At 42.9% G+C, this 26,477-nt stretch overlaps 2 protein-coding genes across 2 annotated transcripts in view; both read left to right on the top strand.

The window, feature by feature from the left end:
* LOC140583961 (uncharacterized) overlaps positions 1-26,477 on the top strand; it is a 524,353-nt gene that overhangs the window by 200,853 nt on the left and 297,023 nt on the right. The window lies entirely within an intron of this gene.
* Positions 10,748-26,477, top strand: part of LOC140583959 (uncharacterized) — an 84,821-nt gene continuing 69,091 nt past the window's right edge. Inside the window, exon 1 of the mRNA XM_072707881.1 lies at positions 10,748-11,269. Coding sequence (XP_072563982.1) covers positions 10,748-11,269 — 522 coding nt within the window. The remainder of the gene's footprint in view (positions 11,270-26,477) is intronic.

The raw sequence follows: 26,477 nt of genomic DNA, 5'->3' as shown, positions 1-26,477 counted from the left end.
ATTTATCCAGTTATTGTCATGTTCTTATATATCTCTCTGTGTTCCATTTTGTCCCAGTTCATGAGTTTGTGGAGGACAAGTTCATCTCCATTCTGGTCGTGAACTTCGAGAGGAGCCCACTGACCATGGAGAACTTGCAGTCTCTGGCCCTCAGTGTCCCTTCATTTTATTGGCGGCTCACTGGGGAGGAGTTGGATCCCAGCCTATTGCACGTAGCAACTGCACGGCTGCAAGTGGTACATCATGGTACAGAGACTGGTGTCCAGCATGGGGATGGAGAATCACCAGCTGAGGAGGATGACCATTACGTACAGGAGCTGCCATCACCCAGCTCTAGAAGGGAGGCTTCCCCTGCAGCTCCAGCATCCACGACTGAGGATGCTAATGGGCTTCCTGAGGCTCTCCCCTTGGCCTGGGGTGAAGATGAGCCCTCATCTCCATCCTTATCTGTGGCTTCTGACACTCAACCTGGAAGTCAGATTGAGCCAGAACATGCTGAGCCCTCCAGCTCCACCTTCTGGATCCCTGTGGGCCCTAACAGCACATGGCAGCAGCTTGAGATCGAAGGCCGCAACTACCTGCGGAAGCTGGATGAGCTCAGCATCCCCGAGGGACTCTGGGGCATTACGGACTACGGTGATGACCACACCGTGCTCATGTCCGTGCATGTCTCCGTGCATGTGAGCAGTTCTCTGCGAACATGGGGCGTGAGGCAGGAGCAGAGGCCTCCTCAGAGGCCCGCTGGCACCAGTCAGAGGAAGCGCAAGGCCGAGCCCGACGACACCAGCGGCTCAAGTTCTCCTCCACCGCACAAGAGGCCCATGCGCTTCTGACTGGATTCCATGTTTTTACGCTGTAAGTTACATTTTTATTTCAACATAATTAGAAGATCCCGCAGGAAAATATTAGTCAGTTACTTAATAAATGACCAAAAAGTAGTTGAATAGGACAGCTGGCCAACGTGTCTGTGTGCTTCCACTGACTGGCACCCTGACATATAATGATTTTTAACAACGAGGGGGAAAAATTCATACAGTAAATTAGTTAACAATAATTAGTAATCAAGTATAGTTCTCATTTATCATAATGTAAAATTCAATAACCTTTTCTGACTATTAATCTGCACAATTTAATAATTTAATTAATATTACCTAATTTGTTTATCATTTTCTGCAATCACTGTGCGTTTAAGCAAGTTTTAAAACTAGCTGTGAAATTGTTGATGCTGTTGTTGATCTGAATGTTGCTGACAGAGCCTTAGGATACGTCTCTATACACATGAGTGAGGGGATGGATGCACTATTCTATGGAGGCCTCTGAAGAGAAAAAAATTATCCCAATTTTATATTGAGAGGGATGGTTAATTCCTTTTTAATGCAGACAACGTTAAAAGTCCCTGTTCTGCCGTTGATCTTTTGCATGCATGCTATCATGTATTAGTTTACTCTGTATTTTGATCACATGTCAAACTAAAGAATTTTTGGTCATATTTTTGTTCCTAATTTTGAAGTAATTGTAAAATAAAAATGTTGTTCTTTTCCGCCGCCATGCTTCGTCTTACTTGTGAAGGTTATACCTGCATTGAACTTGCTTTGTAGACAGTAAGATCCTGCCGGCATTAATTCTCCACTGTGTGGTAATTTTGAGAAATTGCGCACGTTTCTTATCCCGTCAGAATCGGTAAAACTAACGCCATGCGAATGTGTCTTAGCGCAGAGTTTAAAATATTTACGGTTTCCGGTCAATGAAGGCAGTTTGAAATAAAACAAAAACGGTTAAACTTTCTGGATGCGCAAACTCTCGCTCTTGGCAAAACGGTGCAGATAGTTGAGATAAAGGACTGTTACTCGATGAGATTTCGAATCCATCACTCCTTAAACGTGGAGAACATGGATCCAGAAGGTATTAATGATTATAGTGATTAAATGATAATAAAGTTGTAGCTCCCGGTATGTGACAGACGAAATGAACGGCCAAGTCTGCATTGGCCTAATGCTTGCTAGTTTTGAGGTAAAGCTGATAAGTAACACCTTTGGTTTTCGAGGTAAAATAACCGACCTGTTGAATAATTCAACTTTAATCTACAGAAACAAATGTATTTTGAACTGCAAACGGATACATTGGAAGCAGAGTTTTAAAATGAGAAAATGTAACGATGTGATAGGAAATGCCGTTCGTTATACTCCCCTTCTGTCTCCCATTCTTGCTCATCTTGTTTAAATAATAAGAAAATGAAAAGCAAGATCACTGTTAGTGACAAAAGTGCAGGACTAAATGTGTTTCATTTAATATTTATTCATTTGGATATGTGTGAGAGTAAGCGTATGCATGGATCTTGTCTTCTGGTTTAGCTTTCTTAGCTTTATCGGTAATTCACATTATTTCATATATCTGACAATCTGAAGCCCATGGACTCATTTTAAACTGATTTTGTAGTAGAGTATTTATCCAGTTATTGTCATGTTCTTATATATCTCTCTGTGTTCCATTTTGTCCCAGTTCATGAGTTTGTGGAGGACAAGTTCATCTCCATTCTGGTCGTGAACTTCGAGAGGAGCCCACTGACCATGGAGAACTTGCAGTCTCTGGCCCTCAGTGTCCCTTCATTTTATTGGCGGCTCACTGGGGAGGAGTTGGATCCCAGCCTATTGCACGTAGCAACTGCACGGCTGCAAGTGGTACATCATGGTACAGAGACTGGTGTCCAGCATGGGGATGGAGAATCACCAGCTGAGGAGGATGACCATTACGTACAGGAGCTGCCATCACCCAGCTCTAGAAGGGAGGCTTCCCCTGCAGCTCCAGCATCCACGACTGAGGATGCTAATGGGCTTCCTGAGGCTCTCCCCTTGGCCTGGGGTGAAGATGAGCCCTCATCTCCATCCTTATCTGTGGCTTCTGACACTCAACCTGGAAGTCAGATTGAGCCAGAACATGCTGAGCCCTCCAGCTCCACCTTCTGGATCCCTGTGGGCCCTAACAGCACATGGCAGCAGCTTGAGATCGAAGGCCGCAACTACCTGCGGAAGCTGGATGAGCTCAGCATCCCCGAGGGACTCTGGGGCATTACGGACTACGGTGATGACCACACCGTGCTCATGTCCGTGCATGTCTCCGTGCATGTGAGCAGTTCTCTGCGAACATGGGGCGTGAGGCAGGAGCAGAGGCCTCCTCAGAGGCCCGCTGGCACCAGTCAGAGGAAGCGCAAGGCCGAGCCCGACGACACCAGCGGCTCAAGTTCTCCTCCACCGCACAAGAGGCCCATGCGCTTCTGACTGGATTCCATGTTTTTACGCTGTAAGTTACATTTTTATTTCAACATAATTAGAAGATCCCGCAGGAAAATATTAGTCAGTTACTTAATAAATGACCAAAAAGTAGTTGAATAGGACAGCTGGCCAACGTGTCTGTGTGCTTCCACTGACTGGCACCCTGACATATAATGATTTTTAACAACGAGGGGGAAAAATTCATACAGTAAATTAGTTAACAATAATTAGTAATCAAGTATAGTTCTCATTTATCATAATGTAAAATTCAATAACCTTTTCTGACTATTAATCTGCACAATTTAATAATTTAATTAATATTACCTAATTTGTTTATCATTTTCTGCAATCACTGTGCGTTTAAGCAAGTTTTAAAACTAGCTGTGAAATTGTTGATGCTGTTGTTGATCTGAATGTTGCTGACAGAGCCTTAGGATACGTCTCTATACACATGAGTGAGGGGATGGATGCACTATTCTATGGAGGCCTCTGAAGAGAAAAAAATTATCCCAATTTTATATTGAGAGGGATGGTTAATTCCTTTTTAATGCAGACAACGTTAAAAGTCCCTGTTCTGCCGTTGATCTTTTGCATGCATGCTATCATGTATTAGTTTACTCTGTATTTTGATCACATGTCAAACTAAAGAATTTTTGGTCATATTTTTGTTCCTAATTTTGAAGTAATTGTAAAATAAAAATGTTGTTCTTTTCCGCCGCCATGCTTCGTCTTACTTGTGAAGGTTATACCTGCATTGAACTTGCTTTGTAGACAGTAAGATCCTGCCGGCATTAATTCTCCACTGTGTGGTAATTTTGAGAAATTGCGCACGTTTCTTATCCCGTCAGAATCGGTAAAACTAACGCCATGCGAATGTGTCTTAGCGCAGAGTTTAAAATATTTACGGTTTCCGGTCAATGAAGGCAGTTTGAAATAAAACAAAAACGGTTAAACTTTCTGGATGCGCAAACTCTCGCTCTTGGCAAAACGGTGCAGATAGTTGAGATAAAGGACTGTTACTCGATGAGATTTCGAATCCATCACTCCTTAAACGTGGAGAACATGGATCCAGAAGGTATTAATGATTATAGTGATTAAATGATAATAAAGTTGTAGCTCCCGGTATGTGACAGACGAAATGAACGGCCAAGTCTGCATTGGCCTAATGCTTGCTAGTTTTGAGGTAAAGCTGATAAGTAACACCTTTGGTTTTCGAGGTAAAATAACCGACCTGTTGAATAATTCAACTTTAATCTACAGAAACAAATGTATTTTGAACTGCAAACGGATACATTGGAAGCAGAGTTTTAAAATGAGAAAATGTAACGATGTGATAGGAAATGCCGTTCGTTATACTCCCCTTCTGTCTCCCATTCTTGCTCATCTTGTTTAAATAATAAGAAAATGAAAAGCAAGATCACTGTTAGTGACAAAAGTGCAGGACTAAATGTGTTTCATTTAATATTTATTCATTTGGATATGTGTGAGAGTAAGCGTATGCATGGATGTTGTCTTCTGGTTTAGCTTTCTTAGCTTTATCGGTAATTCACATTATTTCATTTATCTGACAATCTGAAGCCCATGGACTCATTTTAAACTGATTTTGTAGTAGAGTATTTATCCAGTTATTGTCATGTTCTTATATATCTCTCTGTGTTCCATTTTGTCCCAGTTCATGAGTTTGTGGAGGACAAGTTCATCTCCATTCTGGTCGTGAACTTCGAGAGGAGCCCACTGACCATGGAGAACTTGCAGTCTCTGGCCCTCAGTGTCCCTTCATTTTATTGGCGGCTCACTGGGGAGGAGTTGGATCCCAGCCTATTGCACGTAGCAACTGCACGGCTGCAAGTGGTACATCATGGTACAGAGACTGGTGTCCAGCATGGGGATGGAGAATCACCAACTGAGGAGGATGACCATTACGGACGGGAGCTGCCATCACCCAGCTCTAGAAGGGAGGCTTCCCCTGCAGCTCCAGCATCCACGACTGAGGATGCTAATGGGCTTCCTGAGGCTCTCCCCTTGGCCTGGGGTGAAGATGAGCCCTCATCTCCATCCTTATCTGTGGCTTCTGACACTCAACCTGGAAGTCAGATTGAGCCAGAACATGCTGAGCCCTCCAGCTCCACCTTCTGGATCCCTGTGGGCCCTAACAGCACGTGGCAGCAGCTTGAGATCGAAGGCCGCAACTACCTATGGAAGCTGGATGAGCTCAGCATCCCCGAGGGACTCTGGGGCATTACGGACTACGGTGATGACCACACCGTGCTCATGTCCGTGCATGTCTCCGTGCATGTGAGCAGTTCTCTGTGAACATGGGGCGTGAGGCAGGAGGAGAGGCCTCCTCAGAGGCCCGCTGGCACCAGTCAGAGGAAGCGCAAGGCCGAGCCCGACGACACCAGCGGCTCAAGTTCTCCTCCACCGCACAAGAGGCCCATGCGCTTCTGACTGGATTCCATGTTTTTACGCTGTAAGTTACATTTTTATTTCAACATAATTAGAAGATCCCGCAGGAAAATATTAGTCAGTTACTTAATAAATGACCAAAAAGTAGTTGAATAGGACAGCTGGCCAACGTGTCTGTGTGCTTCCACTGACTGGCACCCTGACATATAATGATTTTTAACAACGAGGGGGAGAAATTCATACAGTAAATTAGTTAACAATAATTAGTAATCACGTATCGTTCTCATTTATCATAATGTAAAATTCAATAACCTTTTCTGTCTATTAATCTGCACAATTTAATAATTTAATTAATATTACCTAATTTGTTTATCATTTTCTGCAATCACTGTGCGTTTAAGCAAGTTTTAAAACTAGCTGTGAAATTGTTGATGCTGTTGTTGATCTGAATGTTGCTGACAGAGCCTTAGGATACGTCTCTATACACATGAGTGAGGGGATGGATGCACTATTCTATGGAGGCCTCTGAAGAGAAAAAAATTATCCCAATTTTATATTGAGAGGGATGGTTAATTCCTTTTTAATGCAGACAACGTTAAAAGTCCCTGTTCTGCCGTTGATCTTTTGCATGCATGCTATCATGTATTAGTTTACTCTGTATTTTGATCACATGTCAAACTAAAGAATTTTTGGTCGTATTTTTGTTCCTAATTTTGAAGTAATTGTAAAATAAAAATGTTGTTCTTTTCCGCTGCCATGCTTCATCCTACTTGTGAAGGTTATGCTTGCATTGAACTTGCTTTGTAGACAGTAAGATCCTGTCGGCATTAATTCTCCACTGTGTGGTAATTTTGAGAAATTGCGCACGTTTCTTATCCCGTCAGAATCGGTAAAACTAACGCCATGCGAATGTGTCTTAGCGCAGAGTTTAAAATATTTACGGTTTTCGGTCAATGAAGGCAGTTTGAAATAAAACAAAAACGGTTAAACTTTCTGGATGCGCAAACTCTCGCTCTTGGCAAAACGGTGCAGATAGTTGAGATAAAGGACTGTTACTCGATGAGATTTCGAATCCATCACTCCTTAAACGTGGAGAACATGGATCCAGAAGGTATTAATGATTATAGTGATTAAATGATAATAAAGTTGTAGCTCCCGGTATGTGACAGACGAAATGAACGGCCAAGTCTGCATTGGCCTAATGCTTGTTAGTTTTGAGGTAAAGCTGATAAGTAACACCTTTGGTTTTCGAGGTAAAATAACCGACCTGTTGAATAATTCAACTTTTATCTACAGAAACAAATGTATTTTGAACTGCAAACGGATACATTGGAAGCAGAGTTTTAAAATGAGAAAATGTAACGATGTGATAGGAAATGCCGTTCGTTATACTCCCCTTCTGTCTCCCATTCTTGCTCATCTTGTTTAAATAATAAGAAAATGAAAAGCAAGATCACTGTTAGTGACAAAAGTGCAGGACTAAATGTGTTTCATTTAATATTTATTCATTTGGATATGTGTGAGAGTAAGCGTATGCATGGATGTTGTCTTCTGGTTTAGCCTTCTTAGCTTTATCGGTAATTCACATTATTTCATTTATCTGACAATCTGAAGCCCATGGACTCATTTTAAACTGATTTTGTAGTAGAGTATTTATCCAGTTATTGTCATGTTCTTATATATCTCTCTGTGTTCCATTTTGTCCCAGTTCATGAGTTTGTGGAGGACAAGTTCATCTCCATTCTGGTCGTGAACTTCGAGAGGAGCCCACTGACCATGGAGAACTTGCAGTCTCTGGCCCTCAGTGTCCCTTCATTTTATTGGCGGCTCACTGGGGAGGAGTTGGATCCCAGCCTATTGCACGTAGCAACTGCACGGCTGCAAGTGGTACATCATGGTACAGAGACTGGTGTCCTGCATGGGGATGGAGAATCACCAGCTGAGGAGGATGACCATTACGGACAGGAGCTGCCATCACCCAGCTCTAGAAGGGAGGCTTCCCCTGCAGCTCCAGCATCCACGACTGAGGATGCTAATGGGCTTCCTGAGGCTCTCCCCTTGGCCTGGGGTGAAGATGAGTTCTCATCTCCATCCTTATCTGTGGCTTCTGACACTCAACCTGGAAGTCAGATTGAGCCAGAACATGCTGAGCCCTCCAGCTCCACCTTCTGGATCCCTGTGGGCCCTAACAGCACGTGGCAGCAGCTTGAGATCGAAGGCCGCAACTACCTGCGGAAGCTGGATGAGCTCAGCATCCCCGAGGGACTCTGGGGCATTACGGACTACGGTGATGACCACACCGTGGTCATGTCCGTGCATGTCCCCGTGCATGTGAGCAGTTCTCTGCGAACATGGGGCATGAGGCAGGAGGAGAGGCCTCCTCAGAGGCCCGCTGGCACCAGTCAGAGGAAGCGCAAGGCCGAGCCCGACGACACCAGCGGCTCAAGTTCTCCTCCACCGCACAAGAGGCCCATGCGCTTCTGACTGGATTCCATGTTTTTACGCTGTAAGTTACATTTTTATTTCAACATAATTAGAAGATCCCGCAGGAAAATATTAGTCAGTTACTTAATAAATGACCAAAAAGTAGTTGCTGCAGTATATATTCCATAAATTTACTGCAGTTTTATTAGTCCTTATAAAGTAATAACTGTAAGCGTTCTTTAAGTATGAAAGAGTTTAATAGACCTGCAGCGGACGGGCACGTGTCCCCATAATTAACTTTAGGTTACATTTCTGCATGACTTAGTATTCAGTAAGTACCAGGTAGTGTTGGGTGGTACTCACGTCTCGTATTTACCATTTATATCAGTCTTCAAAGTCTTTAGATAATTAAGGTTGGTCTTGGTTGTTTTCTTGCCTGGAGAAACAGAATTTTGATGCCATGACGCCACAGCAGCACAACAGCTGTCAGTACGGTGGAGGTAAGAGTTTGAAACGTTCATCAGCCTCTCAGCCACGCATCTCGGCTGGATACGGGATTCAGCTTTTATTCTTCTGTATTACTCCCTAAGTCCCTCACTCTGCACAATCTCAATACCGTTTGCTTTATAGGAGGGAGGAGCAGCACAAATGCAGCTGACAGACGTAAAGCCATGTGCTGGCAGCAGATGCTTCGCACCCCTTAATAGCGGATCTGTTGCTGGTAAGACTGTCTGTGCTGCCTGGCATCTCAGTAACCAGGTGAAACTCCTCAGGCAAGGTAAGGATCATATTGTGTTGAGTTTGTGAGTTTCCTGTGTGTAAAGACAGTTTTAGGGTCAGTATGGAGCCTGGCACAGGCATGAGCTGGGGAGACGTGACCAAAGACTCATTCACAGTCTGCACTGTTACTCTTGTGTGTCTTTTCATTCAAATCTCTTTCCCCACAGTGTCCATCATCTTGAGCAGCACCGGCTGTGATTTAGCATGAAGGATGCCTGTTCAGTTTTCCACCTGAACAAGTGCCCTCTGGACCCAGGTGTGCACTACATGAGCACTTTATGTTCCTGACTCCTTATCAGCGTTTACATTTACATTCTCAGCCAGTATTTAATCTGTAAAGTTCCACTCGGTGAGATTTATACAGACACGAATAAAGAGCACAGTCAAAGGATGTTTTTGCTTCTGCCTCATTTAACAGGCTATTCCCAATTTCCCTCTGGGTCTGTGTTTTCACCTCTTGAATGCTGGGATTTGTAGGCCCCGAGGTGCTGCCAGCGAGGGTGAGAGGGTTCAGAGATGGAGGAAGCCAGGGTGTTGCTGCAGTCCAGCAGTCAGAGCCACATTAACGCAGGTACACCCCCTCAGTATGTGTCTTGTATGCATATCAGATCTGGCTGAACATAGTCCTCCAAAGCTGTAGTGTAATCCTGGTCAACCTCTGGGGTTAGTTGCTCTGTTGGCCTGTGGAAAAATGGGTACTCTTAATGTATTCTGTGTGTTTTGCAGGAATATTTCCAGGCACTCTACACCAACCTGGCTCACCTGGACAATGAAATCTGTTATATCAGGCTGCTGCTTGTGGACTACAGCTGAGCCTTCAACAGAATCATTCCATGCTGGCTCACGGCTAAGCTCCTGAACTTGGGGTCAGCTCTTCACCATGTACTGTAACTGGATTCTGGACTTTCTCACCGGCAGACTCCCAACAAGTGTGCATTGGTGGGAAGAACTCTTCCTCCATCATCACCAACACGGGCAACCCCGCAGGGCAGTGTGCTGAGCCCCCTGCTCTACTCCATCTTCACCCACGACTGCATAACCAAGTTTCGCTCCAACTCCATCTTGAAGCTGCTGACGACACCACCGTCATTGGTCTGATCTGCAACGATGATGAGGAGGTCAGAGATCCTGAAGGATGCTGTCGAGATAACAACCTCACCGTCAACGTTAGCAAAACCAAGTAGCTGATCCTGGACTTTGACAAGCAGGTGACTCTCCAAAGTCCTAGCTACATCGCAGAGGATGGTGTGGAGCAGATCAACAGGGTCAAGTTCCTCGGGCACACAGCTTCCAAGACATCGTCTTCACACACTGTCTGACATGACACTAACATTTCCTCACACTGCCACTATTACCTCATGCTGTACCGTTGCTGTGTCTGTCTATGTTGTTTCCATTACTTTAATTTTATTTATATTGTTTTATCACTGGTGCTCTCTGTTTATACTGTTGACGTTAGGGCTGCCACTACCGACTATTGTTTTTTTTTGTTTTTTGTTTTTTTTCTCTCATCAGCAGCGAGTTACAGCAGCTCTGTCCTGTTTATTGTTTTGTTTGGTGTGTTTTAATGTTTATTTTTTTGTTTTTCTCTCATTTTTTTAAAACCTTCATGGGGTGAGGGACCACGTGACGCTCAGTGGTGCATGGCGGCGTTTTAGTCTCGCTCCCCAAGTCCTACCGCCGGTTTCCCGTTTTTTTGAATGTCTATCAGGCACTTTTATTTTGGTTTACTTTGCTGAACTCGTCCGCATAACTTTACTGCTATTATGGATCACTCTGGGCGCAGAACACCTCCTCAATCTTCGACCGCAAGTCCGGCGAAGAAAGCACAAAACCATGTGCGGGCATGTTGCGTCAGCGCTGGCAACATGGCGGGCAGCGCTGACGCGCTGAGTTCGGATGTTTGCAGGTTAAAAGAGTTTGTTAAGGAGCAGATCGAGTCTCTCCATACAAACCTGCCGTCCTCCTTCCAGAGGAATTTTACAGATCTGAGGGCTGATGTCGGCGATCTGAAGGTGGAGCAGCAAAAGCTCGGTAAATCTTTTGAGTTGTTTCAAGGCCAAGTCCAGAAACACGAAATTGAACTGGGGTTCAATTTCGAAGTTGGTCTCCTTCGTAATAAGCTTGCCGAGCAAGAGGATAGGGAGCGGAGAAATAATATCAGGATCGTCGGGGTTCCGGAAGACGTGGAGAAGGGCAACTTACTGCGGTTTTTGGATCTTCAGTGGACGAAGTGGTTTCCGGGTCTTGCCAACTTCAGTCCCGAAGTGATGAGGGCTCATCGGGTGTCTGCCGGCAGTGGCGATGGTTTGCGCCCGCGCCCCATTGTTCTGAATCTCCTACGCTACACCGAACGGCAGATTATACTGCAGGAGGCTCGGAGATCGCCGGTTCGTTTCGAGGGACGAAAAATCCTTTTTTTCGCCGATTACAGCGCCCAGACGGCCCGAGCTCGCAAGGCTATGTCCCCCGTTTTGAAGAAGGCTCGGGAAGCTGGTGTTCCTGCTTTTCTGTTGTACCCGACTAAAGTTCGCCTTTCTTTTGCGGGTAACCAGTGGTTTTTTACCGACCCAGAAGAAGCTCTTCAGGCAATCGGCGCTTTCACCTCCACCGGGTCCTGGCCAATTTAATATGCCTATTCGGTCTGCTTTGTTGTTTGCCTGTTATAATATTGCGGTCACTCTGTGCGTGTGGAGTATATAAATCGGGTGCTTTTCTGTTAACGATTTTGTGTCTGTTCTATAGTTGATTTTGCTTTGTAGTTTACGCCGGGGGTAGCCGGCGGGCTTGAGTATTCACGCATGCCTTATCCCCTGCGTGTCACGCGCTGGCTTTTGGCCCCGCGCTGTTCTGGGGGGATGGGGGGGAGGGGGGTGTTTTGTGGTTATTTTGCCTTGGGGTTCGCGCCCTTCGGCTCATTGGATGATGGTGTTCTGTCTTATGGGGTGTTAGGGGTTTGTATTACTGGAGCTTATTTGTTTATGGGTTGTCTGTTTTCACTAATTCCTTCTCTAACGATGTGCTACTCTATTGACGTCTCCCTCTTTGTCTCTCTCTCTCCAGTATTGTGCTGTGGATCTATGTCTTTTATAGCTGCTGATGGCTAACTTAGTTATGGCTACCTGGAACGTGAGGACGCTTTCGACCCCTCAGAAGCGCTCTAGTGTCACAGACATTTTGTTTAGAAATAGGGTGGACATTGCTTTTTTGCAGGAGACACATTTGGAGTGCATTGGTGCATTTGGACCAAGCGCATGAGGCTCGTATCGCCAGGGTGCGGGCCGAACGCAATGGTTTACTTTTGCGTAAGGCTGAATTTCTTGTACATCGCACTAGGACACGGTATTACGCTAGTGGAGCTAAGCCTGGTAAGTTGTTGGCGCTTAGGCTCCGCCAGTGTGACACTTTTCAAGTGTAAAATTCAAGGATGGAGCTGTAACCACCAACCCTTCTGAAATTAATGACCGTTTTCTTGATTTCTATAAGGATCTCTACTTATCCGACAGCCCTCCATCTCAGACAGCCCTGGACTCGCCTTTTTCCCTGGCTTCTCTCCCTATACTTGCTCAGCAGGATGCCTTACTACTGGAAGCCCCCATTACATTTTGTGAGCTCACTGAGGCCCTTAAGTCATTTTCTAAGAATAAAGCTCCTGGGATGGATGGTATTCAAGCTGAGGTGCTGCTCACCTTCTGGGCACAGTTAGCCTCCCCTCCGTTTCGTATGCTGTCCTCCGCCATACGCTCCTCTCAGCTCCACCCCGCTTTAAATTCTGTGATAATCTCTTTGCTTTTAAAACAGGGCAAAGACTCTGCTGATTGTTCCAGCTACCGTCCCCTATCTTTAATGAACTCTGATGTTAAGCTATTGGCTAAGGTGTTGGCTCGCCGCCTTCAGTTAATGATAGCTAAGATTGTACATCCCGATCAGACTGGTTTTATTTCAGCTCGCTACGCAGCCGACAATATGCGTCGTCTTCTGCATATTGTTAAAAATGATTATTCTTCCTCTCCTCCCACTGCTCTTTTCTCATTGGATGCCGAGAAGGCCTTTGACAGGCTTAATTGGAGTTTCCTCTGGGAAATTTTTTTTTTGCCCCGCTTAAATTTCTTAAGTGCTATGCTTCCTTTGCCGCCCCCTTCCCACTTTTTGAAAGATGTCCGGTCGACAGTAACGTCCTTTCTCTGGAATGCCCGCAAGCCTCGCATAAGGTACTCCTTTCTTACTCTTTCTAGAGATGATGGGGGTCTCGCTCTACCGGAATATGAATGGTACCACTGGTCCTTTGTTCTCCGTTCGGTCTGGCACTGGCTTCAGCCTCCCCCATCACCGCCTTCCTGGTTTCCAATAGAGGAGAATCTGGCGCGTCCGCATCAGCTGCAACATCTCCCTTTTCTCTCCCTGAAAGCTAAGGCAGCTAAACCTGTGCTAGGCTCAATTGTGTCTTATGCTGTGCAGATTTTCCATCGGGTCGAGAAGCGCACTGGCTCTGTCCCTGTCTGGCACTCAAATACACCAGTATTTCTTAATAGAGCGCTTAACATTGGTGGTCAGCCCATCACAAACTCCCGGTGGATCTCGTCCGGAATCCGTGTTTTGGGTGATCTATTTGATGACTCTGGCCTCCTCACGTTCCAGGCTCTCAGCTCTAAATTTCCTATCCCTCCTTCTTCCTTCTTTTTCTTTCTACAACTGCGATCTGTCTTCAGAACATGTGGGATTTCCTTCTCTGCTCCTTTGCCTATTCACCCCTTTTGCAAATTTGTGGCTTCCCTGTCCAAATCTAATAGACCAGTCTCCACGCTGGACATGTTTTTGCGTAATGCTGGTCAGGTTATTCCACCTGTTGCCCGTAAATGGGGTGATATCTCTTCTCCTTCTCCATTGTGCTGGCGCACCATTTTTAAAAATATTAAGCGGGCTTCTAGAAATCCCAATCACCAGCACGTTCAGTTTAGTTTTGTGCACAGGATGTACTGTACTCCACGATTGCGCTTCGCTATGGCTCTCGATCCTGATACCCTTTGTAAATTGTGCCCACTTAGAGCCCTTGGTATGTTCTGGGAATGTCCACCTGTGGCCGCTCTTTGGTATGCGGTCTCCTCCTTCCTTTCTGATCTGCTGGATGTGACTGTCCCTTGTTCTCCTCAATCTCTGTTACTCTTAGATTTCTCTCTCCTTTCTTTTTCCCCTTCTCAGCAACAGACGATTTCTTTATCCTCTGTCGCTGCAAAGCTTCTGTTGGTCTCAAGGTGGAAAGACCCGAGTCGTTGCACTTTCATAGTCTGGAGGGCTTCCCTTTACAATCTGATCATGTTGGAGCTGTCTGCTGCTTGAATAAATGGTGCCTCAGACGTTACTATCAACAATTGGGAGCGTAATGCTTCACTTGTACTACAGTACATTGAGGAGAGCACATCACCTATTGTGTCTGGTTAATTTCTTATGTTCTTATGTTCTGGTACGGTTATGTAGATATGCTATATGGCAATATATTTGGTGTGTGTGTTGTGTATCTATGTGGATGTCTGGGGGTGTGCATGCATTTGCATTTATAGGTGTATGTGTTTTATTTATTATTGCTGTATGTATATTACTGTGTATGTATATAGATGTATATTCTTTTGTTTCCTTTAATGTCTTGGGGGGGGGGGGGGTTTGGTTCTGGTGTTTTTTTTGTTTTGTATGTTGAACAGTTTTTGATGTGTCACTTTTTTGTGCATTGTAGTAAAACCCAATAAAAAATTGGTTGCAAAAAAAAAAACCAGAATGATCATTTAAAAAAAACAAAACCTTTATGAGGTTGTGCAACGAGGGGTACGACTTTCATCACGTTTGCACTTCTCTACATCATTTTTGGCCAATTTTTTGAGTCTTAATGGCGGTGTCATCTGAGAACTTCTTTTTATAAAATGCATATTATGTTTAAAAAAATTCCAGCTTTACGGTTTCAGGACAGAACAGCCACTCTGTTATGATGAACATTACGGTATTTTGAGTGTTATTAGTTGTGGCGCCCCTTACTGTACACTGACTACGCCACCCCTTGCGATTCACTACCTACTGAGTGTGCCAGAGCAAGGGAACAATGCTCTAATAAGAAGTACAGATGCAGGTTTTACAGAAATATAAAAGTACAACCTTTAACAACAAATATTCTTGATTGGTCACCAATTAAATAGGTCACTACCTTGATGTTGGGGAAGGGACAGTAAACAGACAAAAAGGGGAAGATGAAAAAAGAAAACAAATCACCAAGACATTGGGACAGAGGCCTATTGAACCAAGGGCGGGTAGACACACTGGTGGGAAGCTAGAGTTTCTATACCACACGTGACTGTGCAAACCCACTTATCCTAATATACACTTCAATCCAATACCCTGCAACCCTCACAGTACTCAGGTACCTTAAGTGACCATTGAAAGTCTTGCAGTTTAGGACTCGGTAGGACCACAGCAGGGGCTGACCCTGACACACACTGAATAAAGCAACACTTAACTCCCAATTGGGTAGTATACAAAACAGTTTAAAACAGCCGGGACAAACAATACATGCAACAGGTTACCCCAGACTGCAGTGTAATGTTCTGAAACAAACAATACAACATGGACACGGTAAAAATGCAAACAGGCCAATCATAATATCCTGACATGACAAAGACATGTACAGGATTAACAACACATACCTGTCCCAGTATTAGCAGGATACGCCAGAAGTTAAGCTTGGAGATACATCAGTCCCAGCATGGTCATAGCTACCAGCGTCCACGCTGATTACACGCCAACTCGGAAGTCTTAAGTAGTTCTAACAGCGCCTGCTGTTAAAACCGGAAACGGGTGGAGTCATATTTTCATCTTCATGACTCCCGCCGACTGTGGCAAGGAATATATACAATCACGGACTATAAGAATAAACACGCCGTTGCGTTGAGCACTTACGCTGTGTTCGCCGACGAGCTGAACGCGTTCTTCGCACGGTTTGAGATAAACAGCTCTCACCGCGGAGACAACAACAGTCTGATCTCGGTGAGCGAGGACAGCAGCGCGGCTCTGGTTAGCCTGGCAGAGCGCGATGTGCGCCGGGCTCTGAAGCAGGTGAGCATCAGAAAAGCAGCGGGACCAGACGGGATTTCAGTCCTGCGATGCTGCGCTGATCAGCTGACTGGTGTTTTCACTAAGATCTTCAATGAGTCCCTAGCTCTGTCTATTGTGCCAACGTGTTTTAAACGGTCCACCACAGTTCCCGTTCCGAAGCACAACAAGCCCTCCAGCCTGAATGACTACCGCCCGGTAGCCCTAACATCTCTGGCCATGAAGGTGTTTGAAAGGCTGGTAAAGAACTTAATCTGTTCATCCATCCCAAATTCCATAGACCCATTACAGTTCGCCTACCGCCCAAACAGATCCACTGAGGCGTTACCTGCAAGATCGCTATTTTTCTTTATGCTGCAATTGTTTTCATTATTACTTTGTTTAACTTGACACATCACATCTTTAAATTCTCATCCTTGCATTAGAATATAGACCAGTTAATACTGATGGTATCTCATCCTGTGTCATATGTTTTAAAATGACTACACACTGAATATTGAACTGAAGCTTGACATACAGTAAAAAAATTTAATCGCAAATCAAATCGTAATCGCAATTTCTGTCAGAAAAATGGCGATTCGATATTTTCCCCAAATCGTGCAGCCCTAGTTGGCACCACGTCCTGGGTTATTCCCTGCTTTGTGCCCATAGCTTTCAGGATAGTCTCCAGACCCCCTGTGACCCTGCACAGGAAGTTGACCATCCCCGGCCAGCCCCCAGAGTTCTGTGGAAGTTAAAAACACTTTAGTCAAACAACAGACTAACCAAATCTCAGGCTGGAGTAAGCTTCAAAAAAGGAGCTGGTCATTACCTGAACAGAAGGGGAACATAAGAAGGAGACTAGAGCTCAGCTGACAACATATATCTCTCCCGTTCCTTGCTGATGATGGGAGGTCACTGAGACGAGGTGAGACAAGTAAATAGAAAGTCAGCTGGCTCCTGCTGACACCCAACAGTGTGACACAAAACGGGTGGCATTGCCGAAGACCTCACAGCTAAATATGGAAAGAGGAGAAATATTTTTAAAATGTAAATAAAATGTGGAGCACCTATAATAAAAGCACAGCTATTAGGTGCTAATGATCCAGTTCACACTCAAGATGCCTAAGTTTGATCAGGTCAATCCTGCTACAATGATGTAACATGGACAGGCAGGCGTAATGTACTCACTGTCTGCAGTATGAACAACATGGTCCCACACAGACAGGTGACCCCATAGAAGCGCCTCTCCAGGTTAACAAATACCTTCACTCAGATACTTATGCTCAAATGCTGTTCGCTGTCAGACTCTGCAACAAAGTCCTTGCAGCTGACCCCACACACATAGACTAACAAACACACACATCCAATACACCATGGTAGTTTCTATGTGCAATATTAGTTCTTGTCAATCCCTGTCACTCCATTGCGTGCCTGTCCATATAGATATATCCAGTGTTGTACATATATTTATATATCCACTCTGTACATATATTTATATATCCACTCTGTACATAATATACATACACTCTATTTATACATACATATATTTATCTGTTTACATATACACACATATATATATAAATATTTTTCAATATGCTCATCCAAATTTATGTTTCCAGATTGTTTGTATAGTGCACTTTTTATACTGTACTGTTGGTACAGTTTTTATTCTATTATTTTTAATTTTGCTACTCTTGTCTTGCACTGTCCACTTTTCTGCCGTGACGATGCAATTTTCCACTTGTGGGACTAATAAAGACAAATTTGCTGCGATCTCTGACATTTGGACATGCTTCACTAAGAACTGTGCTGAGAGTTTCACTCCAGGAGAACACATGACCATAGATGAACGGCTGTTCCCTACCAAGGTTCCTTGTCCATTCAAGCAGTATATCGTATCCAAGCCGGACAAATTTGGGATCAAGTTCTGGATGGCCGCAGATTTGGAGACCGAATATGTCTGCAATGCATCCCCTTACTTCGGAAAGGACCCCAGTCGTCAGAAGTGGGAGAGGCTGGCAGAGAACGTGGTCATGAATCTGATGGAGCCATTTTTGGATGATGAGAGAAATGTCACAACGGACAATTTCTTCACCTCACTGGCACTGTCACACAGACTGCTTCAGCGCAAAACAACGCTACTGGGCACGGTGAATAAAGTTCGGCATGAACTTCCTCCACTTGCAAAGGACACTGCACAGCGGGAGGAATTCTCCACGTCAGTGCTTTGCAAAGCCTAGCTAAGCTCAAAATAAATAAATCACAGGGCCCTGATGGCATCTTACCTATAGTTTTAAAAGAGATGAGGGATATTATTTGCCGACCTTTAACTTTAATATTCCAGAAATCGTTATCTGCGGGTGTGGTACCTTCTGATTGGAAGCATGCCAACATAACGCCCATATTCAAAAAAGGGGATAGAAGTAATCCAGCAAACTATAGGCCAATCAGTTTAACTAGCATTACTGGAAAAATAATGGAAGCTATAATTCAAGTGAAAATGGTAGATTACCTAGATGCAAATAACATTATAAAGGATAGCCAACATGGATTTAGGAGAGGTAGATCCTGCTTAACGAATCTACTTGAGTTCTTTGAGGAAGCTACAAGTGAAATTGATCACAAAAAGGCCTATGATGTGATTTACTTAGATTTCCAGAAGGCCTTTGATGTTGTCCCCCACAAACGGCTCTTGTTAAAGCTTAAAGCTGCAGGGATTTTAGGAACTGTGGCAGTTTGGATCAAAAACTGGCTAACTGACAGGAAGCAGCGAGTAGTTATTAGAGGCACAATGTCACAGTGGCCCTCCGTTCATAGTGGGGTACCGCAGGGTTCAATTTTAGGACCACTATTGTTCCTAATTTACATTAATGATATTGACACAAATACATACAGTAAATTGGTTAAATTTGCAGACGACACCAAGGTGGGCGGTGTAGCAGATACTGATCTAGCAGCAGAGAGGCTTCAAAGGGATCTGGATTTAATTAGCGAATGGGCTGATACTTGGCAGATGAAATTTAACACAGATAAATGTAAGGTAATCCATGCGGGGAGCAGAAATATAAAGTACAGATATTTTATGGGTTCCACTGAAATAAAGGTAGCTGATTACGAGAAAGATCTAGGTATGTATGTTGATGCTTCCATGTCCCACTCTCGCCAGTGTGGGGAAGCAATAAAAAAGGCCAATAGAATGTTGGGTTATAGATTCAAATGGCCTAATTGTCGGGGTTTGTTATAGGGCACCTAATGTAGCTGTAGAGGAAAGCAGAATATTATATGATGATATCAGGATTATGAGTAATAAAAATGATGTGGTGGTTATGGGTGATTTTAATTTACCTGGGATACAGTGGGACACAGTCTCTGGCTCTTCTGTAAATGAACTTGAGATGGTGGAATTAGTACAGGATTGTTTTTTTACTCAGTTTGTTAATACTCCTACCAGGGGAGAAGCCCTTCTTGATCTCGTTTTTTGTAATAACCAGGATAGGATTGGAAAATTAGAGGTTTTAGACCCATTGTACGGTAGTGATCATAACATGGTTAAATTCGAGGTTAATTTTAGTGTCCAAAGAGCAAAGTCTAAATTAAAAGTATACAATGTTAGGAAGGCTAACTTTAATGGTATTAGACGGAAATTAGAAACTGTAAACTGGACAGAGTTAAATAGCAAAACAGTAGAAGAGGCATGGGAATTTTTCAAAAGCACATTGTTGCAAGTGCAAGAGGACTTCATACCTGTTTCCAGCAAAACTAAATCTAGGAAACGACAACCAAGGTGGTTTACTAAGGAAATTAAGAATAAAGTCAGGAGGAAAAGGGCTCTGTTCCACAACTGGAAAATAACTAATGATTTCAAAATCAAGCAGGAGTATCTAAGTCTACAGGCAGAGTTAAAAAATGACATTAGGCTATCAAAGAGGGATGTAGAAAGAAAAATTGCATTGGAGGCTAAGCATGACAGTAAAGGTTTCTTCCAATATTTTAACTCCAAGAGAGCACTAAAAGCTGAAATCACTAATTTACAGGATAGTAAGGGCCTTATAATTGATAACGAAATTGATATGGTAAATGAGTTTAATGATTATTTTTCAAGGGTGTTCACAATAGAGAACACAAGTAACTTACCACCAATTAATACGAATACAGCATCGTCTATGACCAATATATGTATAACTGAGGTTGATGTGATACTAAGCCTAGCTAAACTCAAAATAAATAAATCACAGGGGCCTGATGGCATCTTACCTTTAGTCTTGAAAGAGATGAGGGATATTATTAGCCAACCTTTGACTTTAATATTCCAGAAATCGTTATCTGCGGGTGTGGTACCATCAGATTGGAAGCATGCTAATATAACACCCATATTCAAAAAAGGGGATAGAAGTAATCTGGCAAACTATAGGCCAATCAGTTTAATGATCCTGGCCTGAGTGATTTTTTGTGTTGAAGAAAACGAGCGAAGGGAAGTGCTGTGGCATAACTGCAGAGGTGTAAAGAGTACCTGAAAACCATACTTGAGTAAGAGTACAGATACCTTACTGTATAAATTACTCCATTACAAGTTACAAGTCACCAATTCCAATAAGACTTGAGTAAAAGTCGTAAAGTATCCAATTTTAAAAGAACTTAAGTATTTTACTCGTACTGAATGTAGGCTCAAAGAACACCAAGAAATGTGGAAAACAAGGAACTATTTATTTATGAGGCTTTATTTCCTAATATAGACATTAAATTGAACACGTCAATGTTTCACTAATCACTTATGTTGTTATGTTCTTATGTTCTTATGTTCTTATGTTTCAAAATGGCAGAAGAAGAAAATAGAACAAAAAGTCAGTCTCAGTCAAACTCAAATGTTCAAAAAAAAGGTAAAACAATAAAAAAACTAATAAAAAAACAAATTCAGAGCTGACTTTAATGGTGTCTTAAGGGCAATTCTTAAGGGCAATTCTTAAGGGTATTTCAAGCAAAAATGGAGCACTCCTAGTAATAAAATAATGACTTGAATTACACCATGATAATTATCAATATCGTTTGATATGATCATGATAAAAATATTTTTGCTATATCGCACAGCCTTAATGGATGCTACCACAGTGGCTTTGCTAACTAGCTAATAACTAGTAACCCATAGGAAGCAAGCTGAACAGTCGTTTGAGCAGACAGTAATATCTGATGACGCACAAAGTCTTTAAGTGTCAAGTCTTGTTAACTACATGGAAGCTATATTATCAGCAAGAAGGTCTTTGCCTAGTTACCATAGTTTTGGTAGTGAGTCGGCTAGATAGTCAGCTAACTGATGGAAACGTTTAACCAGCAGCAAAACAACCACAAACAACCATGCGGGTCCCACAGTAAAATCTTTGTGCAGTAATTGACAGTCAATAGTGTGTCTAGCAGAAACATTAACAAACAAAATAATAAATAATAGATAGCACTGTTATTACACTGGGATACTAAAGATTTTTAACTTAATGACATAACAGGTACTACAACGATTCCGTTCTGCGAGTTCGCTTTGGCTTCCGCTTTAAGACGTGTTGGACAAGGGCGTGGCTTTCGCGGTACGAATGGGCCGGGTTGGATGTGGGCGGGGTTGGATGTCCAACCCCGCCCTCCTGCAGGATGCAGCCAGACATACTTGAAGAAATTAGCCGTGGTAGATAAAGATCCTGACTTGTCGCACGCAATCACAATGTAGCGAGTAACGGTAAGCGTCCGTTCAAATGTAGTGGAGTAAAGAGTACATATATTCAGTCACAAATGTAGTGGAGTAGAGAGTAAAAGTTGCTTATATTTTTGATACTCAGTACAAGTACAAAGTAGCCAAAAAAATACTTAAGTACAGTAACGAAGTCCATTTACTCAAGTACTTTACACCACTGACACAAAGTGTAGCTTCTATCCCGAGCACAATCCACATTATTACTTAAAAGCTTATTGACCCTCTGATTCTGCTATCACTTATCAGTAATTTCAAGTAAACATTATGTGTGTTGTATTTGTATGATGAAACCAATCTTTGAGCTCAGTATGAAATAACTGAAATAAACACACAGTCATTCAAACTTGGGCACTTTTTAATTTTGTTTTGTCTTTCAATAAAAACTGCAGCATCAAATCTGATCTGCTTGCCATTCTTGCCTAAAAACAAATGCTGGGGTTATCAAAAACTATGTTATATAGCTATATTCCAGATTTATCACATCTCGGAGCTCCGAGGAACCTCCTTCCCCATACATATCCCTCTTTCCCACTATTCCCTCAAATACTGTTACATTTGTGTTTTTTCCACTCACACCCTGTCTTGATCATGCTCTGACTGCATGGCATCCATATGCATGGCAAATTATTTTACAGTCTTATCTTATATAGTAGGACATGAACATTGAATTTGATAGTTATCTTTTATTTTCACTTCTGAACACAACGCACGAACAGGAAGGAATCGTTTGCATTTGCAACCAACCCCTCTGCAAAAGCCCCAGCGGAAAACTGGCCGCGGACCGGGGTGGGAATCCCCAAGCTGGAAGGCAGTACTGCTTCATGTTCACATTAGCTAGCTAGCTAGTTAGCATGGATTCAGAATGCACTGTACTACAACTATAAAGGACGTAACGTGACACAGAAAAACAATTACTAACTGGCAATGCAGGTTAGCATTACTTTAGATGACAACTTTACCTGTTACTTACCAGAAGAGTTGCCTATACGTTAGCCGAATGACAGCAGGCAGAAGCCGGCGCATTTTTCAGTAATATACCGGAGTTAAACTTAATTACACACTTTTAACACAAACACTGGCAGCTATAAACTCATAGGACAATGGAAAGGACATTAGACAATGGAAGACTGGAAAGAGGTTGCCTGGTCAGATGAGTCTCAATTCACTGCTGCAACATCCAGATGGTAGGGCCAGAATTTAGTGTAAGCAAAATTTTATTTGCACACTTTGGGGCCCTTAGTGCCAACTGAGCAATGTTTAAATGCCACAGCCTACCTGAGTATTGTTGCTGACCATGTCCATCCCTTTATGACCACAGTGTACCCAGCTTCTAATAGCTACTGCAGCAGGGTAACGTGCCATGTCACAGAGCTCATATCATCTCAGACTGGTTTCTTGAACATGAAAATAAGTTCACTGTACTCAAATGGCCTCCACAGTCACTAGATTTCAATAAAGCACCTATGGAATGGGAGATTTGGATGGATGGATGGATTTGCAACAGAAGAGTCGCTTATACGTTAGCCGAATGACAGCAGGCAGAAACTGGCGCGTTTTTCAGTAATATACCGGAGTTAAACTTATTTACACACTTTTAACACAAACACTGGCAGCTATTAACTCATAGGTGGTAGTAAAGCTGAAATTAAAATAAGGCAACACTTATTTTGATACTTTTTTTGTTTGTTCTTTTTCTTAACCGTTCCTTCCTCCTATTCCTAAGTCTACAGGCAGAGTTAAAAAATGACATTAGGCTATCAAAGAGGGATGTAGAAAGAAAAATTGCATTGGAGGCTAAGCATGACAGTAAAGGTTTCTTCCAATATTTTAACTCCAAGAGAGCACTAAAAGCTGAAATCACTAATTTGCAGGATAGTAAGGGCCTTATAATTGATAACGAAATTGATATGGTAAATGAGTTTAATGATTATTTTTCAAGGGTGTTCACAATAGAGAACACAAGTAACTTACCACCAATTAATACGAATACAGCATCGTCTATGACCAATATATGTATAACTGAGGTTGATGTGATACTAAGCCTAGCTAAACTCAAAATAAATAAATCACAGGGGCCTGATGGCATCTTACCTTTAGTCTTGAAAGAGATGAGGGATATTATTAGCCAACCTTTGACTTTAATATTCCAGAAATCGTTATCTGCGGGTGTGGTACCATCAGATTGGAAGCATGCTAATATAACACCCATATTCAAAAAAGGGGATAGAAGTAATCTGGCAAACTATAGGCCAATCAGTTTAATGATCCTGGCCTGAGCGATTTTTTGTGTTGAAGAAAACGAGCGAAGGGAAGTGCTGTGGCATAACTGCAGAGGTGTAAAGAGTACCTGAAAACCATACTTGAGTAAGAGTACAGATACCTTACTGTATAAATTACTCCATTACAAGTTACAAGTCACCAATTCCAATAAGACTTGAGTAAAAGTCGTAAAGTATCCAATTTTAAAAGAACTTAAGTATTTTACTCGTACTGAATGTAGGCTCAAAGAACACCAAGAAATGTGGAAAACAAGGAACTATTTATTTATGAGGCTTTATTTCCTAATATAGACATTAAATTGAACACGTCAATGTTTCACTAATCACTTATGTTGTTATGTTCTTATGTTCTTATGTTCTTATGTTTCAAAATGGCAGAAGAAGAAAATAGAACAAAAAGTCAGTCTCAGTCAAACTCAAATGTTCAAAAAAAAGGTAAAACAATAAAAAAACTAATAAAAAAACAAATTCAGAGCTGACTTTAATGGTGTCTTAAGGGCAATTCTTAAGGGCAATTATCTTTTATTTTCACTTCTGAACACAACGCACGAACAGGAAGGAATCGTTTGCATTTGCAACCAACCCCTCCGCAAAAGCCCCAGCGGAAAACTGGCCGCGGACCGGGGTGGGAATCCCCAAGCTGGAAGGCAGTACTGCTTCATGTTCACATTAGCTAGCTAGCTAGTTAGCATGGATTCAGAATGCACTGTACTACAACTATAAAGGACGTAACGTGACACAGAAAAACAATTACTAACTGGCAATGCAGGTTAGCATTACTTTAAATGACAACTTTACCTGTTACTTACCAGAAGAGTTGCCTATACGTTAGCCGAATGACAGCAGGCAGAAGCCGGCGCATTTTTCAGTAATATACCGGAGTTAAACTTAATTACACACTTTTAACACAAACACTGGCAGCTATAAACTCATAGGACAATGGAAAGGACATTAGACAATGGAAGACTGGAAAGAGGTTGCCTGGTCAGATGAGTCTCAATTCACTGCTGCAACATCCAGATGGTAGGGCCAGAATTTAGTGTAAGCAAAATTTTATTTGCACACTTTGGGGCCCTTAGTGCCAACTGAGCAATGTTTAAATGCCACAGCCTACCTGAGTATTGTTGCTGACCATGTCCATCCCTTTATGACCACAGTGTACCCAGCTTCTAATAGCTACTGCAGCAGGGTAACGTGCCATGTCACAGAGCTCATATCATCTCAGACTGGTTTCTTGAACATGAAAATAAGTTCACTGTACTCAAATGGCCTCCACAGTCACTAGATTTCAATAAAGCACCTATGGAATGGGAGATTTGGATGGATGGATGGATTTGCAACAGAAGAGTCGCTTATACGTTAGCCGAATGACAGCAGGCAGAAACTGGCGCGTTTTTCAGTAATATACCGGAGTTAAACTTATTTACACACTTTTAACACAAACACTGGCAGCTATTAACTCATAGGTGGTAGTAAAGCTGAAATTAAAATAAGGCAACACTTATTTTGATACTTTTTTTGTTTGTTCTTTTTCTTAACCGTTCCTTCCTCCTATTCCTCTGTCTCTGCTTATTGACGTTTAGGAGAGAGTGCCAAACATAAATTAACGATGCAAGATTTTCAAACCAAGACAGACAAAGCACAAAAGAGACAACAAAGACACAAATATTGTATATATGTTTTATTGTAAAGCTCATATCCTAGCATATCTTATCCTAGCATATCTACAAACAAATTTACTTTTGTATAGCACAATATCACATTACACCGTCTCAAAGAGCTTTACAGCATCCCCACCCAAAGCCCCCAGTGAGTAAGCCATACATAGGCGACAGTGGCAAGGAAAAACTCCCTATTAGGAAGAAACCTTGGGAGGGACCAGACTCAAAGGGGGAGCCCATCCTCCAGGGGCCGGCAGGGAGAGTCAACTTATCTAACTTACCTACCTTAGCTTATCTAACTTACCTACCTTAGCTTATCTAACTGAAGTACCAACACTTAAGCGACATCTCTATTAATACGCCGTCCCCGGCCGTAGCCCATTATTAATCCATTACTCCTGGCGGATTGCTGAGGCTGCCCCTGGCCCCTCTCAGGTCGCCGGTCACTGGAGCCATCGAAGTCCGTGCTTCGCTGTCCCCGGCCATAGCCCATTAGTCCAGCAGTATTCTGTTTAAAGACAAGGAGAGGTTATTGATATTGTATTGAACCTCTGTGGGTATTAAAGGTATATCCACAAGCAAGCCAGCAATAGTCCTAATTCACACTGTGGTGTACGCGAAACACCCCCCCTCCTAAGCGGCAGCATATACGATTCCATCCAGCACCCTCCCTTAGCACGCCATATTGCACGAGCCCAACTACCCATCCTAAAACAAACACACACATACATACACAAAGAAAATTAAAAAGGGCACTTCCCCATCTTCCACGAGAGCCACCCATAGGGTCTGGTCAGCTAACTGGCAGAGAGAGTGTTATGCCAAAAAAGGCATCCCTGTCGAAGAATGC

Source organism: Paramormyrops kingsleyae, unplaced genomic scaffold (assembly GCF_048594095.1).
Source record: "Paramormyrops kingsleyae isolate MSU_618 unplaced genomic scaffold, PKINGS_0.4 ups27, whole genome shotgun sequence".
Taxonomy (NCBI): Eukaryota; Metazoa; Chordata; class Actinopteri; order Osteoglossiformes; family Mormyridae; genus Paramormyrops; species Paramormyrops kingsleyae.
The sequence above is the reverse complement of the archived record's forward strand: the minus strand, read 5'-3'. Positions and strand labels throughout refer to the sequence as shown.